This window comes from Punica granatum, chromosome 3 (genome assembly GCF_007655135.1).
Source record: "Punica granatum isolate Tunisia-2019 chromosome 3, ASM765513v2, whole genome shotgun sequence".
Classification (NCBI taxonomy): Eukaryota; Viridiplantae; Streptophyta; class Magnoliopsida; order Myrtales; family Lythraceae; genus Punica; species Punica granatum.
In genome coordinates, this window is record NC_045129.1 from 12283079 (window position 1) to 12298086 (window position 15008).

The 15008-nt window shown below is 35.7% G+C and overlaps 2 protein-coding genes across 2 annotated transcripts; both read left to right on the top strand.

Annotated features, from left to right (window-relative positions):
* The first annotated feature begins 1748 nt into the window (after positions 1-1748).
* LOC116198919 (ammonium transporter 3 member 1-like) lies at positions 1749-4478 on the top strand. The gene is made up of 3 exons (XM_031529188.1): positions 1749-2501; positions 2583-2868; positions 3593-4478. The coding sequence occupies exons 1-3, from the start codon at positions 1839-1841 to the stop codon at positions 4111-4113; spliced, it is 1470 nt and encodes a 489-aa protein (XP_031385048.1). The 5' UTR covers positions 1749-1838; the 3' UTR covers positions 4114-4478.
* An 8923-nt stretch (positions 4479-13401) lies between these two features.
* Positions 13402-13800, top strand: LOC116200390. Its single transcript, XM_031531236.1, has one exon. It carries the CDS (start codon positions 13402-13404, stop codon positions 13798-13800), a length of 399 nt encoding a protein of 132 aa, XP_031387096.1.
* The last annotated feature ends 1208 nt before the right edge of the window (positions 13801-15008 follow it).

Sequence of the window (15008 nt, forward strand, 5' to 3'; positions counted from 1 at the left end):
TTGTGGATGTAGAGATCTTCTTTCAAACTATATGATCGATTATCGTAAAAGTTAAATGGCTTTAACACAAAACTGCAAAATCACTGATACCCATGCTTCTATTAGGAATAGAAAAAAAAAAAAAAAGAGAGTTTACTGTAGTTTTCCAGTATGCATTAGGAAAGTTGGATCTGGAAGAAACAGAAAAGTAAAATAAAAGAGACAAAATCAAAGCAATGAGGATCAAATTTGGAACCTTTTGACGTTAAGTTGGTGTTTTGTGTTGCTGCACCAAAATCCATTTTTCGGTTATAAAGGGGCCAATGGTTGAGAGAATGCCAAGTGAGGAATCACAGAGATGTATTATTGATCGATTGACGTCAATGTAAGGTCCATTGACCTACTAATTGCGGGTCCAATTTTGGAGGAGTGGACAAAAAACACTGACCCAAGATATTAAGTTAGTGATTATTATAGAACCAAAGTGGGTCCCCGGGCATTGTACCTTTGACACGTGGCATCATAGGATTGTGGTAGAATATTCAAACTCCCGAGTCCAATGAGATTCTGTTCTAATTTTTATTATCGGTTTTTTTTTGGTAAGTTAATCAGGAAAGAGCCTAGCGAAATTAAATAATATAAAGGTGGGGTATAACGGTTCCAAATAAATTTCGTAATATGAAATGGTTAAGGCTGTAAGGAATAGATGTGAGAACATAGAAAAAAAATTGAAAGATTCATACAATTGTCTCCTCCTCACGGTCGGTTGAATCTGTCCTCGTTATGTCCTATGAATTGATTTAGAACCTTCCACTAAATCACACCTCAAGCCCTAAATTGTTCTTCAACCGACTTAAAATTCCATAATTCACCAATGAATTTGAACTTTGAATTTATCGTTTAAGATTTTCATAATTTCTCACTCCAATCTGTATGCGAATTTCTTAGGGAGCGTTTAGTTTCAGAGTTAAAGTAATTTTGATTTTGATTTTAATTTTGATTGTGAAAAAAGATAAATGAGATGATATTATAAATTTGACTTGGGAAACATGTGTTTTTGTTGTGTAGTGGGTAGAGTTAAAATCAAAATCATGATTCTAAAATCTGATCATGAAACTAAACAGGCCCTTAGTATTTATAGGTAGCGTTAATGTAAGCATGGTTTGAGAGTGTTATTATTGATGGAAAAGTAAAGAAATAAAATTAAAACGTTTAAAGACAAATAGAGGCGGAGGAGATATTAAAACTTAATTAGAAATTTGATTGTTGAATTTCAGTGTCTTTCTTTATTGTAAAAATTATGAAATTGATTATTTGTTGTATTCAACTGGTTGATTCCGTCTATAAAGAATGTGACTTGGGATTGACTCACATCTCTGGGTGCGAGCCAGCATCGTCGAAAATGTCTATGGGATAAATTATACGAAATAAAAGTATTTTTATTATTAAAGATATTATGGCGCAATGGCACACACTTTTAACTGATAATCAAGAAGTTTCAAATTCGATACTCGGTGATATTACTTGTGCAATTTTATTAATAAAATAGCATATCGAAAAGATATTTATAGGACCTCTCAAATCCACAAGCATGAAATATATTTAAGCATGCGAAAACAATATTTTTTCTTTACATAATTAATTAAGGAAAGACCAAGAAATATTAGAAGTCCATAATGTTAATTAAATCTTTTATATGTACACCGAAAATGAAATCTTTTATATAGACAATTGCATGTCATGTCCAAGGCCATATTTGACTCCCAACTTCCAAGTCCATTCTATATATACCTCCCAATACCCTAAATTAAATCATTTCTCTGTCGATCTCTGTAAGGAGAGTAGAGAGTACATTAACAATGGCGGCCCCTCCTCCGAATGTAGTGCCCATAGCCTACCAGGGCGGCACGTCGCTGGCCGTGCCAGACTGGCTGAACAAGGGGGACAATGCCTGGCAGATGATATCGGCCACGCTGGTCGGCATGCAGAGCGTTCCGGGCCTCGTGATCCTCTACGGCAGCATAGTCAAGAAGAAGTGGGCCGTGAACTCGGCTTTCATGGCCCTCTATGCCTTTGCGGCCGTGGTCATCTGCTGGGTCACCTGGGCCTACAAGATGTCCTTCGGGGACCGGCTCCTCCCCTTCTGGGGCAAGGCCGGACCAGCCCTTGGCCAGAAGTTCCTCATCAAGCAGGCTGTCCTCCCGGAGACCACGCAGTACTATGACAGCGGGGAGGTCGAGACCCCGGTTATTGCCCCGTTCTATCCTATGGCCTCGATGGTGTGGTTCCAGTGCATGTTCGCCGCCATCTCTGTGATACTGCTCGCGGGATCCGTCCTCGGGAGGATGAACATCAAGGCCTGGATGATGTTCGTGCCACTCTGGCTGACTTTCTCGTACACCGTCGGGGCATTCAGCCTGTGGGGAGGCGGCTTCTTGTTCCACTGGGGCGTCATGGACTACTCCGGTGGCTACGTCATCCACCTCTCCTCCGGCATTGCGGGCTTGACCGCCGCGTATTGGGTCAGTCAGTCCTACCCCTAGCTAAATTTATTAGCGGCAAGTTTTACGGTGCAATCACTTTTTAGAAACTGTTCGTGGCAGGTGGGACCCAGGTCGAGCGATGACAGGGAGAGGTTCCCACCAAACAATGTGCTGTTAATGTTAGCAGGGGCGGGGCTGCTGTGGATGGGCTGGGCGGGGTTCAATGGAGGGGACCCTTACACTGCCAACATCGACTCTTCCATGGCCGTCCTCAACACCAACATCTGCGCAGCCACCAGCCTCCTTGTCTGGACTTGGCTTGACGTCATCTTCTTCAACAAGCCCTCCGTTATTGGAGCCATCCAGGGCATGATGACTGGCCTCGTCTGCATAACACCCGGTGCAGGTGATACTGATCTCTCTAGCCAGTAGTCTCTGTGAACTACGTACATGATGTGTTTTCCAGAAAAAAGAACCTGCATATATTGACTTTGTACAGTGGTCGCGGTTAAGGGTTCAGTTCAGGACGATCGATTGGAATTGATTAGTCCTCTGAAGTCGTCTAAATCAAAAGTTGTCGGCAAAGCATCCAACCCAAAATCTCTTAATTTGATCTTAGGAAATTATGCAATTCCAACTTTTAATTAGTTAGGTATATATCTTTTGACTTATATCGCGTTTTTCGTATTACATACAATGCTATGAGTAAAGTTGACCAAGACAGGGTAATCTATCTTCCAAGTAGTAATACTCCCTGACATCATGACCACTTCCAATTGATTCTCGAGGCATATACAGTCACATTTTACGGACGTCATATGCCATTGATGGATGGTACCACGGAGGGCATATCATCCCCCACAGGCAGGGCAATCGCACTCATAGTTAAATGATACTGACGACATTAATTATTCATTGTATTGATGCCGACCCAGTGAATAAATGAGTTGTACAATATATGATGTTGGATTCAAAGGAACGTTCGACCCGGGATAATGTCTGTCGCACCCTAAAGTATTGATCTAACGATAATTAATTAGTGGTCCCTGAACGTTACATGTACTGTATAACATTTCACCTTGACCGAGTTTGTTTTCGGAGTTCCAATGTCACAAAATATTGTAACGTAGGTCTTGTCCAAGGATGGGCTGCTATAATAATGGGAATATTGTCGGGCAGCGTCCCATGGTTCACCATGATGGTCGTGCATAAGAAGTGGACCCTCCTCCAGAAGATTGACGACACCCTCGCCGTGTTCCACACCCATGCTGTCGCCGGCTACCTTGGTGGGATTTTGACGGGCATCTTCGCCGAGCCCGAGCTAAGCACGCTCTTCCTGCCAGTCACCAAATCCAGGGGAGCTGTTTACGGGGGCTCGGGTGGGGTCCAGATCCTCAAGCAGATAGTGGGCGGGGCATTCATCATCGGCTGGAACATAGTTGTCACGTCCATAATATGCCTCGTGATAGGCCTGGTGATACCACTGAGGATGCCGGAAGAAGAGCTTCTCATAGGGGACAATGCCGTGCATGGGGAGGAGGCCTATGCTCTTTGGGGCGATGGAGAGAAGTACAACCCGACGAGCCATTCGGTCTATGCAGATGACACATTACACTCACACACATCTACTGGTGCTACTCAAGTAGTGTAGGCATGCGTAACAAGATTATCCGAGGTGGAGATCATCTCTCGATGAAAGACCGTGGCAAGAATGAGGGGATAAACTTCACTATATTTAATGGGTTTCTATGGAGTGCTCCATGTACACTCAAACTCAAAGGCCAAGGTGCTGCTAGGCATAGTCAGCGAGCAAAACTTGAATTTATCACTACATTTGTGTATATAAAGTAATTTCTCGTCCTCTTGATGATGCTGGTCATCTCAGGACTGCCCAGGAATTTGTTCAAGCTCGCAACGAGGACTGTTAACTTGTCTATGAAGAAATGGTGCAATGTCCTCTGAACTAAGCCGGATGAGGGCTGTATTAAAATTAATACAAATGGAGGTTTTAGATAATCCAGGTCTTGCAGGGGTTGGGGGATTGATTCGAGATGATAGAGGTAGTATTTGGATTAGCATATTATTGGCATTGCTTCTTCTGTCATAGCTAAACTTTCGGGAGCTATTTCCAGCCTTCATATGGCAGAATCTCTTGGCTTCCGCTGTATAATACTAGAGATGGTTTATCAAGTTGTGAAGGAGATGCTATCGACTGGCTCTTGGTCGAACCACGACTTTACGTCGATTAGTTTGAAATATTCTTGATTGAGATTAGGAGGTGATCAAAGTGAGACATATTTATCGGGAAGGAAATTATTCTTGTGTGGATTGACTTGCTCGGCAGTTTATTAAGTTTTCTTTAGGTGTCCATGTTCTGGACGTTCCTCCTAATGGTCATAGTCGTCTTTTGTTACGAGACACTAGTGTACTTTGGGAGTTTTTACTTCCCGACTCTGCCCCTATTTCACCGGAAAAAGAGTTATCGTGACAAGCTCGAGTGAGGAGAAGAAATCAAAAATTCGTTGATATGTGAAAATTTTAGATGATCACAGTCATTTCCGCCAAATGTTAATATGTATGCTGTTTCAGAAACAATTAATAAAAAAATTTATACTATTCCTTTACTTCCGATTTCAAAGACCATTCCTTTTAGTTTGATAATACGATTGAAATCATAAGATTTAATTATTTCAATATGACTAATTTGTCAGGTTGATTACAAAGGACTTTCCATACTCCCTGCTAAAACCATATAGTTGGTCATCAACAGTACACGAATTAGGTCCTAAAATTTGATTGAGATGCTATTCAAATACCATATATACACATAATTCATTTGATTGAATACATCTAAAGAAGGAAGTGATGATTTTTCCAGTGAGTTTTGGCATCCATTGATCGCCGTTATCATTGAGAGAGATTATATATATACAACTCTTTCCGATCATTGGATATGCTAATGCTGAACAAACGACCAGTCTTTTTCTTTACTTTCAAAGCCTACCATCTAGCTGGCTCTATACACATACAACAGCAAGCTAACCAGCAACCAATTTGAGAAGAAACGATGGAATCTGTATTCGGATTTTGCCACGTACCACGATAATTCAATACAAACGAGCATCTATACATGTGTTCGTTTACGAGTAAAATTGGGGCCTCCACATTTGCATAAATCACTGTCACAACACACCTTTGAATGAGTCCTAGGAACTCCACAGTTGATATTTGATGCTATATAAGCACGTCGGCAAAACTGAGGTTTTATCATATATATATATAGATATTTTATGTGTATATATATAGATATTCTGTTTATTATTTTCGAAAGTTCAGTGGATCCGAACTAATCCAGTTTAAAACTAAGTCAATCCACTAAAGAGTAAACCAATCTCTCCATCGTGACCTTGAACATAGAGATCGAGGTACACACGACTGGTGAACTCAAACTGCCCTAGGCCCTTTATCACACGGACCCCGGCCGTGGAACCTGGTGCCCTAATTACGTTTTCCAGGAAAATTGGACTTACAATTACAAATACTAGGTACTACGGCCCACACGTTGCCTCGGGTCAAAATGGGCGATTTGACTATTAATTAGAATGAAATCTTAACTTTTTTTTTGGGATATAACAGAATTCGAGAATATACAAATTGTTGGTAAATCTTACGCAATTATTGAAGGAATAGATTTCAATTCTAGAATATGGTTCATGGAGATCTGTAGACCCATTTGTGAATGATCTAGTAGTAAAGATATTGATATATATATATATATATATATATATACTATAAATTATATATATATATATTTTTTAAAAGTCTTTTAAATGAAATCAGATTATAACTCTATCTTAATCTACTTATTGTTGCCATCAATTAAAGGATATATTAATTGAAGAAGGATTACTATGAAAAAGATTAATTAAAGAAGTTTCTTCTCCCAAAAGAATCAAAGAAGCTTTGCATTTTCTAAGATCAAGTAGCAAAATATCTATATATAGAAAGGAGAGAAAATTTGGGTGCTCGTAATTGTATATGTGTATGTGAAAATTCTATGATGCTATATTAGAATTATTTAATTAGTGAAAATATTTGATAAAATAAGGAGAAGATGGTGATTTTGTGAGATCATAACATCTTACATTATCTATTTAAAGAAAATTAAAAGGGTAGGGATTTTAAAAGGAGAGAGGTTAAAAAAAATGGAAGATGTTGGACATTTTTGCAAAAGAAAATAAAAGCAATGAAACAAAAGCAGAAGCAAGGGAAAGAAAAGTTTTGAACCCGGGACCTGAAGAATTTAGATGCGGGGCATTCCACTACACCATCATCTGTAATTTGTCCTTGCCTACTATCAAAATTTTTCTTCAAATTATAATTATAAAAAGAAAAAATAGCCAAGAAAATCAATTACTTTCATGAAATTTTCCGATCCATAAATTTTATAGTTTTTGGTTTGAAAAATCGCAACGTTTAACCTCGTTTCCTTGATATACTAATCCGTTAATTAGACCGTCAAAACTGCTGACGTGGACATTAACGATGCTAATATGGCAGACGGTTGCCTACGTGGATGTCCTACTGAAACTTTTTAACCTAAAAAATTACATATTTTACTTTTTTTTCCCTAATTTACCAAAAGATCAATTATTTTTTCCTCATCTACCAAAATATCAATAATTTTAAAAATCACATAGTTTGCTTATATTGCGTCATCTACCAAAATACGGCTTTTTCAAAAATTCATATCTACCAAAATATGACTTCTTCGAATGATTATAAGTTTGATTTAGGGAATTATATATAGGTATGTAGATATGAATGTTAAAATAATTTTTAACAGAAATCAGTTATAAGTTTATCATTTGCAAATAAAAAAATATTCATATATGTTAAGTAATATAGGAATTTAGATATATTATACTATAAAGACAATAGCCATACCAAAATAATAATTCCAACAGAATCTGTGTATACTAACATCTATAAAATTTTAGCATGGTTCAACTTGTTGAACACAAGTTCTATTGGAATGATTATTTTATCATGGTTATTGTCTATGCAGTGTAATATGTGTAAGTTCCTATATGTATGTATGTGTGTGTATATATATATATATATATATATATGAAAGCAGGATAAAGGTGAATCGAGCCAGATGGTCCCAAAACTTCATTTCTGAATGGAATTTTCTCGATCTTTTGATCTTTTTTCTAAATGATAAAATTTTGAATATTTAGAAATATATAGATATAGATTTGTGAAACGGTTCATTATTATATCAATTTTCTAATTTTTCTTTATTTTTTTATTTTTTAATTTTATATTTTAAAAACAAGTAAATATAGATTTATGGAACTAGTCATTATTTTCTCGGATTTTTTTAATATTTCATAAAACCTAATTTTTATTTTTTATTTTTAAAATATATAGATATAGATATCTGGGACCGATTGCTATTTTCTCGATACACGTAGTTTTATTTTAGGTACATTTACCGTTAAATTTTTAGAGGTGAGTTCTTCAATTAATTATTTTTTTCTTGCACATAAAATTTTTTAGAATTTTAGGATTTTCGAATTTTTTGTTTGTAGTTTAAGTGTTAAATTTTGATATGTAGATATGATGAATTTCTATCTTCGGCATCTTTCTCATATCTGCATTATCAAAATTTAATAACAATAGGTCTTATAAATCTACATCTATACGAACCATGCCAAAATAAGTTGAACCATGCTAAAGTAATCAGTTCCAATATCCTACAAGTTCAACTATGCTAAATAACCATGCTAAACTTTTATAAATATTGATGTGCATAAGTTCTGTTAGAATGGTTATTTTGGCATCGTTATTATCTTTGCTGTATAATATGTTTAAATTATTATATTACTTAATGTGATAATAGATATGGATATTCTTTGAATTTATAAATGACAAACTTGTAACTATTTTAACACTTCTTTTCTATTAAAAATTCTTTTAACATTCAAATCTACATACATATATAAGCCCTTAATTCAAACTTATAATCATTCAAAGAAGCCATATTTTGATAGATGTGATTTTTTAAAAAAGCCATATTTTGATAGATGAGGGAATATAAGCAAACTATGTGATTTTTTAAAGTTATTAATATTTTGGTAGATGAGTGAGAAGTTATTGATATTTTAGTAAATGAAGGAAAAAAAGCAAACTATGTAAATTTTTAGGTTAAAAAGTTTGTGGCATGCCATCCAAGTAGGTAACTGTCTGCCATATTAGCGCAATTAACGACCACATCTCCTATTATGACGACCCAATTAACGAATTAGTGGATCAGAAAAATAGAGTTAAACATTGTGATTTTTCAGGCAAAAAATTAAAAAATTAATATGGGGAAATTTCATGAAAATAACTGATTTTTAGGTTATTTCACCTTAAAAAACTATAATGGGAAAAAAGACGCACACATCTATGATACATCTGCTACTCGTTGTCTACTGCAGACGAACCTGTAATCATTTTTGTGTTAACTAGGGTGATGACCCGTGCTACGCATGATCATTAATGATGTTATTATGAAAATATTTTACTGTGGCATTTAAGCTAATATAGGCTAGTTAATGGGAAAAATTATGTGAGATTAATCATTTTTAAATTAGTAGGATAATTAATGTTCTATAATTGGTGAAAATTAAATTGAAGCAATTAATGAAGCTGGTAATCATTCTCCTCGAATAATGTCAGAGCTAACATGTGTTTGCTAAACAGCAAAAAACATCACATTTTATAATTTATGGAAAATAATTTGAAATTTATACATTACTTAACTTTCAATTAAGTAAATATGACAAAATCAATTAAAGTTTATTATTTTTTCTAGTAAAATATATAGAAAAAATTATAAGTGTCGACAGTATAAAGTCCATATGTACCCATATTACCATAAATCCTAAAAGACTATGTTATAATAGATCTGAACATTTACCTAGGAAGGGTAGAATGTGGTACGTAGTATGCGAGAAAATCACCCGCTAGATCGAGTATGCTACTAATCAATTTTATAACAAAATTCATGAAAATTAATTTGTTGTAAAACTTGTAGAAAAATAAAACATGCATATTAATATTATTTACTTCATCGTTAAACAAACAAATATATTAATATATTATTTTATAATATTAGTATTTATTTTGAAGTTAAGTAACGTATTTATTATTGCATTACTTTATAATTTTATTATTTACTTCATCGTTAAGAATTTATTTTCCTAATATGACGAAATTACAATGTGAACGCACTTATTGTTTTCGTTCTTTTATTCATCGAAAGTCAAATATTATAAACGGAAATGAATCGCAGTCGTGAGAATACATAATTCGAATCGTATTCTCCCAACGTACTTCGAAAACAGCCCAAGTTTTACATATGTATGTGTGTGTGTATATATATATATGATGCTCTGACTCTGTGACCTTTTGTGTGATTGCTAATAACAATGCGATGAGTGGCACAGTATTGGATGCCATATTACTCCTCGAAATCAACATATCCCCATATCATGGGATACGAAAAGACTAATTCATAATTATCAATTAAATTGCCACATTGAGTGTTCCAAAATGCATAATTATTCTCCATAGCTTGCTTGAAATGCTTCTCACAAAGTGTAGCCGCTTGCTTTTCATAATATTTTGTTTGAGACGCTTCTCGAAAGTTGAAGTTGTTTGCTTCTCATAAATTTGTTTCACTTTATTTTTTTCATTTTGTCATCTTAAAAGCGAGTCATTTTTTGTATCGTGCACTATAATTTTAACTTCAAATTAGGGAGAAATTTTCACAATTATTGGAAGAATATCGTCCTTCATAAGTTAGGACCATATTAGTCCTTTCGATTATACAAGTATGAGTAATTTTTGTTTGTTAAACCGTCTGCTCATTAAGAACATACAATTATAAGTAGGGGCAATATTAATCATTCAGTATTATGCACTCTTAGACATTGAGAAGATTTTGAGAAGGATAGGAAATCGATGGAAAGTTTCACACTCCATTTGGTTTTGCAATCGGATTTTAACCCGTTTGGATTCCCAATAAAAAAATTTTAACTTTAACTTTAACTTTAACTTTAACTTAATACACTACACAACAAAAACACACATTTCCCAAGTCAAATATTTTAACTTTAACTTTAACTCAACACATTACACAACAAAAACATACGTTTCCCAAGTCAAATTTATAATCACATCTCATTTGTCCTTTTCCACAATCAAAATCAAAATCAAAATCAAAGTTATTTTAACTCTGAAATCAAACGCACCATAAGATTTAATCTCTAACTTTAACTCTACTCACTACACGATAAAAATTAACTCTTCAAAGTCAAAAAAGTGGGCATCATATATAAACCCATGTACAACTTCATTATACTAAATTCAATTTTTAATACTAAATTCTCTCAACTATTCATTACTTTTTCACATTTTTTCTTATAATTCAACAACACAATCATTACAACCTAATTAAAATTAAAATTCAACTATACTCAACTCTAAAACCAATCACACCATTAGTTTCTAAATAGACAAGACTGTGGTCTTAGTCCTTGAAAGACCACATTACCATGGTTTTGGTCCCTCAAAAATATTTGCTATGGTTTTGGTCCCTCAATCTCTATTATGTCTAATGTTTTAGTCATGCCGTTATCTGTGTGTGCAAACTGTAACGGAAATCTCACGTGGCGGCTAACATGGATGTAACTCCGTTAAAATGTGATTTTTTTAATTGCGACCAAGTACGATGTCGTTCACCCCACACCCCCCTAAATATATATATAAAATATATATATATATATATATATATATATTTCAGTCTCTCAAATATTTATCAAGATATTCAAACAGCATATCAGTTCCTTACCTTTTCAGTACACTAATCTATACCTAGACGAAAACTCTAGAGATCTATAGACCAATAGCTAAGTGGTTTGAAAATGATAATCCTATCTAATTCTCTTACCCCAGCTTCTCTCAAGATCAAGATCTAAGACATACCTGGACGCTGGAAGAAGCCTCACACTGTGTTTCCCTGCAAACTCTAGAGATCTATAGACCAATAGCTAAGTGGTTTGAAAATGATAATCCTATCTAATTCTCTTACCCCAGCTTCTCTCAAGATCAAGATCTAAGACATACCTGGACGCTGGAAGAAGCCTCACACTGTGTTTCCCTGCAAAATCTAGAACATACCTTGCCCAACTGCTGTTCCTGGATTTAACAATAATAGTAGACGGATAAACTCAGTATGACTCTCTTCAGATCTAAGTCCTACCCCAACTGTTGTACCTAGGCGAACGATAATGCACGAGGATAACTCTACTCCAGCCGATAACCTCCATCTACTTAGACGGTGTCCATAACACTACCGGGCCATTGTCCAATTTTCTCCCTGAAACTGCCCTAACCGTCGGGACTTACAAGCGGGAATACAAATGATAGGACTATCATGAGTCTAGGCATATATATATATATGCCTTTTGCTGCCTTCTTTTGTTGCTAGAAATCCCCTGCAATTGCCTCTTACCCGAATCCCCAATTTGAAGCCCTAATTGCTCACCCCCAAATTTGAAACCCTAACCTTACCACTTCAATTACAGTTCAATTGCAGAGGAAGGAAGAAGTTCGAGGCTGGCCGCTCCAATTACAGTTCAATTGCAGAGGAAGGAAGAAGTTCAAGGTTGGCCGCTCCAATTACAGAGGAAGGAAGAAGTTCAAGGTGGGGGAAAGAAGCCTTAATCAATTGCCACTCCAATTACAATTCAATTGTAGAGGAAAGAGATGAACAAATATCGCAAATCGAGCATGAGCTGCTACTCCAATTTTACTCAAGCATCTTCGAAGTTGGGTCGATTATTTGTTATTATGGACAAAGAGCAAGTCGGATGATCTCGAAGACCATAGCAAATCATAATCAACTATTTTATAGGAGTCTTTTATGGAAAGATGAAGCACATACCTACAGGTATTTCGAGTATATTGCCTTCACAATTGAATTTTTCACCTCTTCAATGTGCGATTAATAGATTTTCGCCGCCTAATTTCAACAAACCTAAATCAAATTATAGAACGATTTCACCATTTGGAGCTCTCTGTTTATTCTAAAACTCAAAACGACAACGTTTGTGTGTTAATTTTAGTTGGAATGGCTGAACCAGTTCGGTCTAAGGGCGGGCAGGTTGGGGTAGGGGGTTTGGTTAACATAGTTACGTCTAGCTCATACGCCACATGGGATTTCCGTCAAATTTTGCATGCGCAGATGACGACATGACTAAAATATCAGACGAAATGGAGATTGAGGGATGAAAATCATGCTAAATATCTTTGAGGGACCAAAACCATGGCAATGTGATCTCTCAGGGACCGAAACCACAGTCTTCTCTTCTAAATATATTACAAGTTCTAATAAATTTATAATAAATTAAGACAAAAAAACTCGTTCGCTTTTAGCATTTCTTATATAATTCAGCATATAGAGATATTACTTTCAAGTGTTTCTCCATTCACAATATTAACAGTTATATTTCATATTTTCATATTTAAAAAATATTAAAAGAATAAAATAATTGGTCACGATAACTCTAACCTGCGCAAACCAATGGTCTAGTTAAAATTAATTTGAAAAACAATCTATGGTCCTCCTTTATAATTGAAAAAATAATCAAGAAACAACTATGAAATGGAAGTAAATTTAATAAAGATATTCCCAAATACTGGAATATATAAAGAAAAAGGATATTAGTAAATTTGGCACGAGCGTTAAAATAGGAAATTGATTTCACTTCAGCTCACTATCATAGGCATATTATATGGCCAACTGTACTTGACGAAGTTGCTTTCCAATGAAACACCGCATATATAGATCAACAATGAGGAGAAATTCGAAGAGACCATCAAAATGGAATTGAAGCCAAACCTCCTCTTCTCGTTCTTCTTCTCCATTTTCCTAATCGCGACAACATGCGCATCGGTTTCGGGGATACTCGTCCACACCTTCAACCAGCTGGGGAACGGCAAGGTCCTGAACGTGCACTGCACCTTGGACCTGTCAACAGACATGGGAGCCCACGACATCCCAGACAGCGGCTCCTATGAGTGGAGCTTCAGTCAAGAGGGAGAGAACGGCAGTCTGCTCGAGTGTGACGCGAGCACGAAGGGGGCGGCCAACGTGCTCCATTTCGCCGGGTATCTCAAGAGCAGGGACGCGTGTACGTCTAACTGCGACTGGCGGTTCACAGACAAGGGGGTGTTCCGATTAGTTGATGGGCAGTGGAGGTTTCATTTCTCGTGGCCATAGTGAAATTTGAGAAAGCTTAGCTTGTGTGTTTATGAAGTCTCTAATAATATAGTAATTGTGCCTTGTTAATCGGCAACAAACGGCTTCTTTTTCCTCTCTGTGCATATGCTGCTGTTGCGGCTTCCATGTGAATTATCGAGATCAAGCTTGGATGGCACGTATTTAACTCGCCTAACAAGGCGGATTAATCAAAATGTGAGCAAACTGGCCATATGCCTGATCCCCTATCGAAAGAATTCTAAAAGAGAAAGGGTGTCTGATGTGTATGCAGTAGCAATGCATGGTTATCAAATTTGCGAGTTCACTCATAAAACTTATACGAATTCAAGAGCCTTAAGTTCTCATGAAATCGAGTATACTCGTGATGGAAAAAGACTCGCATTCGCATAGACTCATGATGGAAAAAGACTCGCATTCGCATAGACTCATGATGGAAAAAGACTCATAATCAACTGATTTAACAGTGTCGGTCCAATTAGAGTTATTGTACAGATTATGTGGTAAAAACAAAAAAAAAAATAGAATGAGAAAGGAACGAAGAAGATAGGGGAGGGAGGTGGTGGGCTGGTGGCTCCCGGTGACGGCCACCACCCCTTAAGACGAGGTCGGTGGCGGTAGTAGAAGCCGCTGGCAAACTCGTCTGGGAGGTGCAAGAGTAGGGGAGATTCGAGCAGTTGCCAGCCACCATCTCCCAAACGAGGTGGCTGACGGCCTCTGGCCACCCCCCGGCCCAAAAAAAACTTCTTCTTCGCAGAGGTTTTGCTGTGTTTTTTCCTCTTTTTTTTTAAGTTTCAGCTTTATTTTATAAGAGAATTATTTTATAATAAATATCTATTCAAAAATATTTATATTACAAGAATTTATTTAAAATATTTAATTTTCAGAAAAATTTATTGTTAAATATATTCTTACAATATTTTATAATATTTATTTTACATAAATTACTAACTAGTTTTACTATTACTTTATTTTCATGATCATGTATTTACAATTATTTTTGAGATTATTTTACTGTATTTATGAAGTTATTTTATTTCAAAATATTTTATAATTTGTCAATTATTTTTAACTTTTAAAATTTACAATTATTACTTCTATAATTATTTTTTACAATTACTTTATTAATTACAATTACAATTAATTTTCTTCTTCCAATTATTGTATTCATGAAATGATAACTTGTAATAATTAGATTTTATGAATATATA

Excerpts from the sequence above, each read along its gene's own strand:
- LOC116198919 (XM_031529188.1), top strand. The coding sequence starts at position 1,839 with ATGGCGGCCCCTCCTCCGAATGTAGTGCCCATAGCCTACCAGGGCGGC. Across the intron at positions 2,502-2,582 it reads GCTTGACCGCCGCGTATTGG|GTGGGACCCAGGTCGAGCGA; the intron begins GTCAGTCAGTCC and ends TGTTCGTGGCAG. Across the intron at positions 2,869-3,592 it reads CTGCATAACACCCGGTGCAG|GTCTTGTCCAAGGATGGGCT; the intron begins GTGATACTGATC and ends ATTGTAACGTAG.
- LOC116200390 (XM_031531236.1), top strand. The coding sequence starts at position 13,402 with ATGGAATTGAAGCCAAACCTCCTCTTCTCGTTCTTCTTCTCCATTTTC.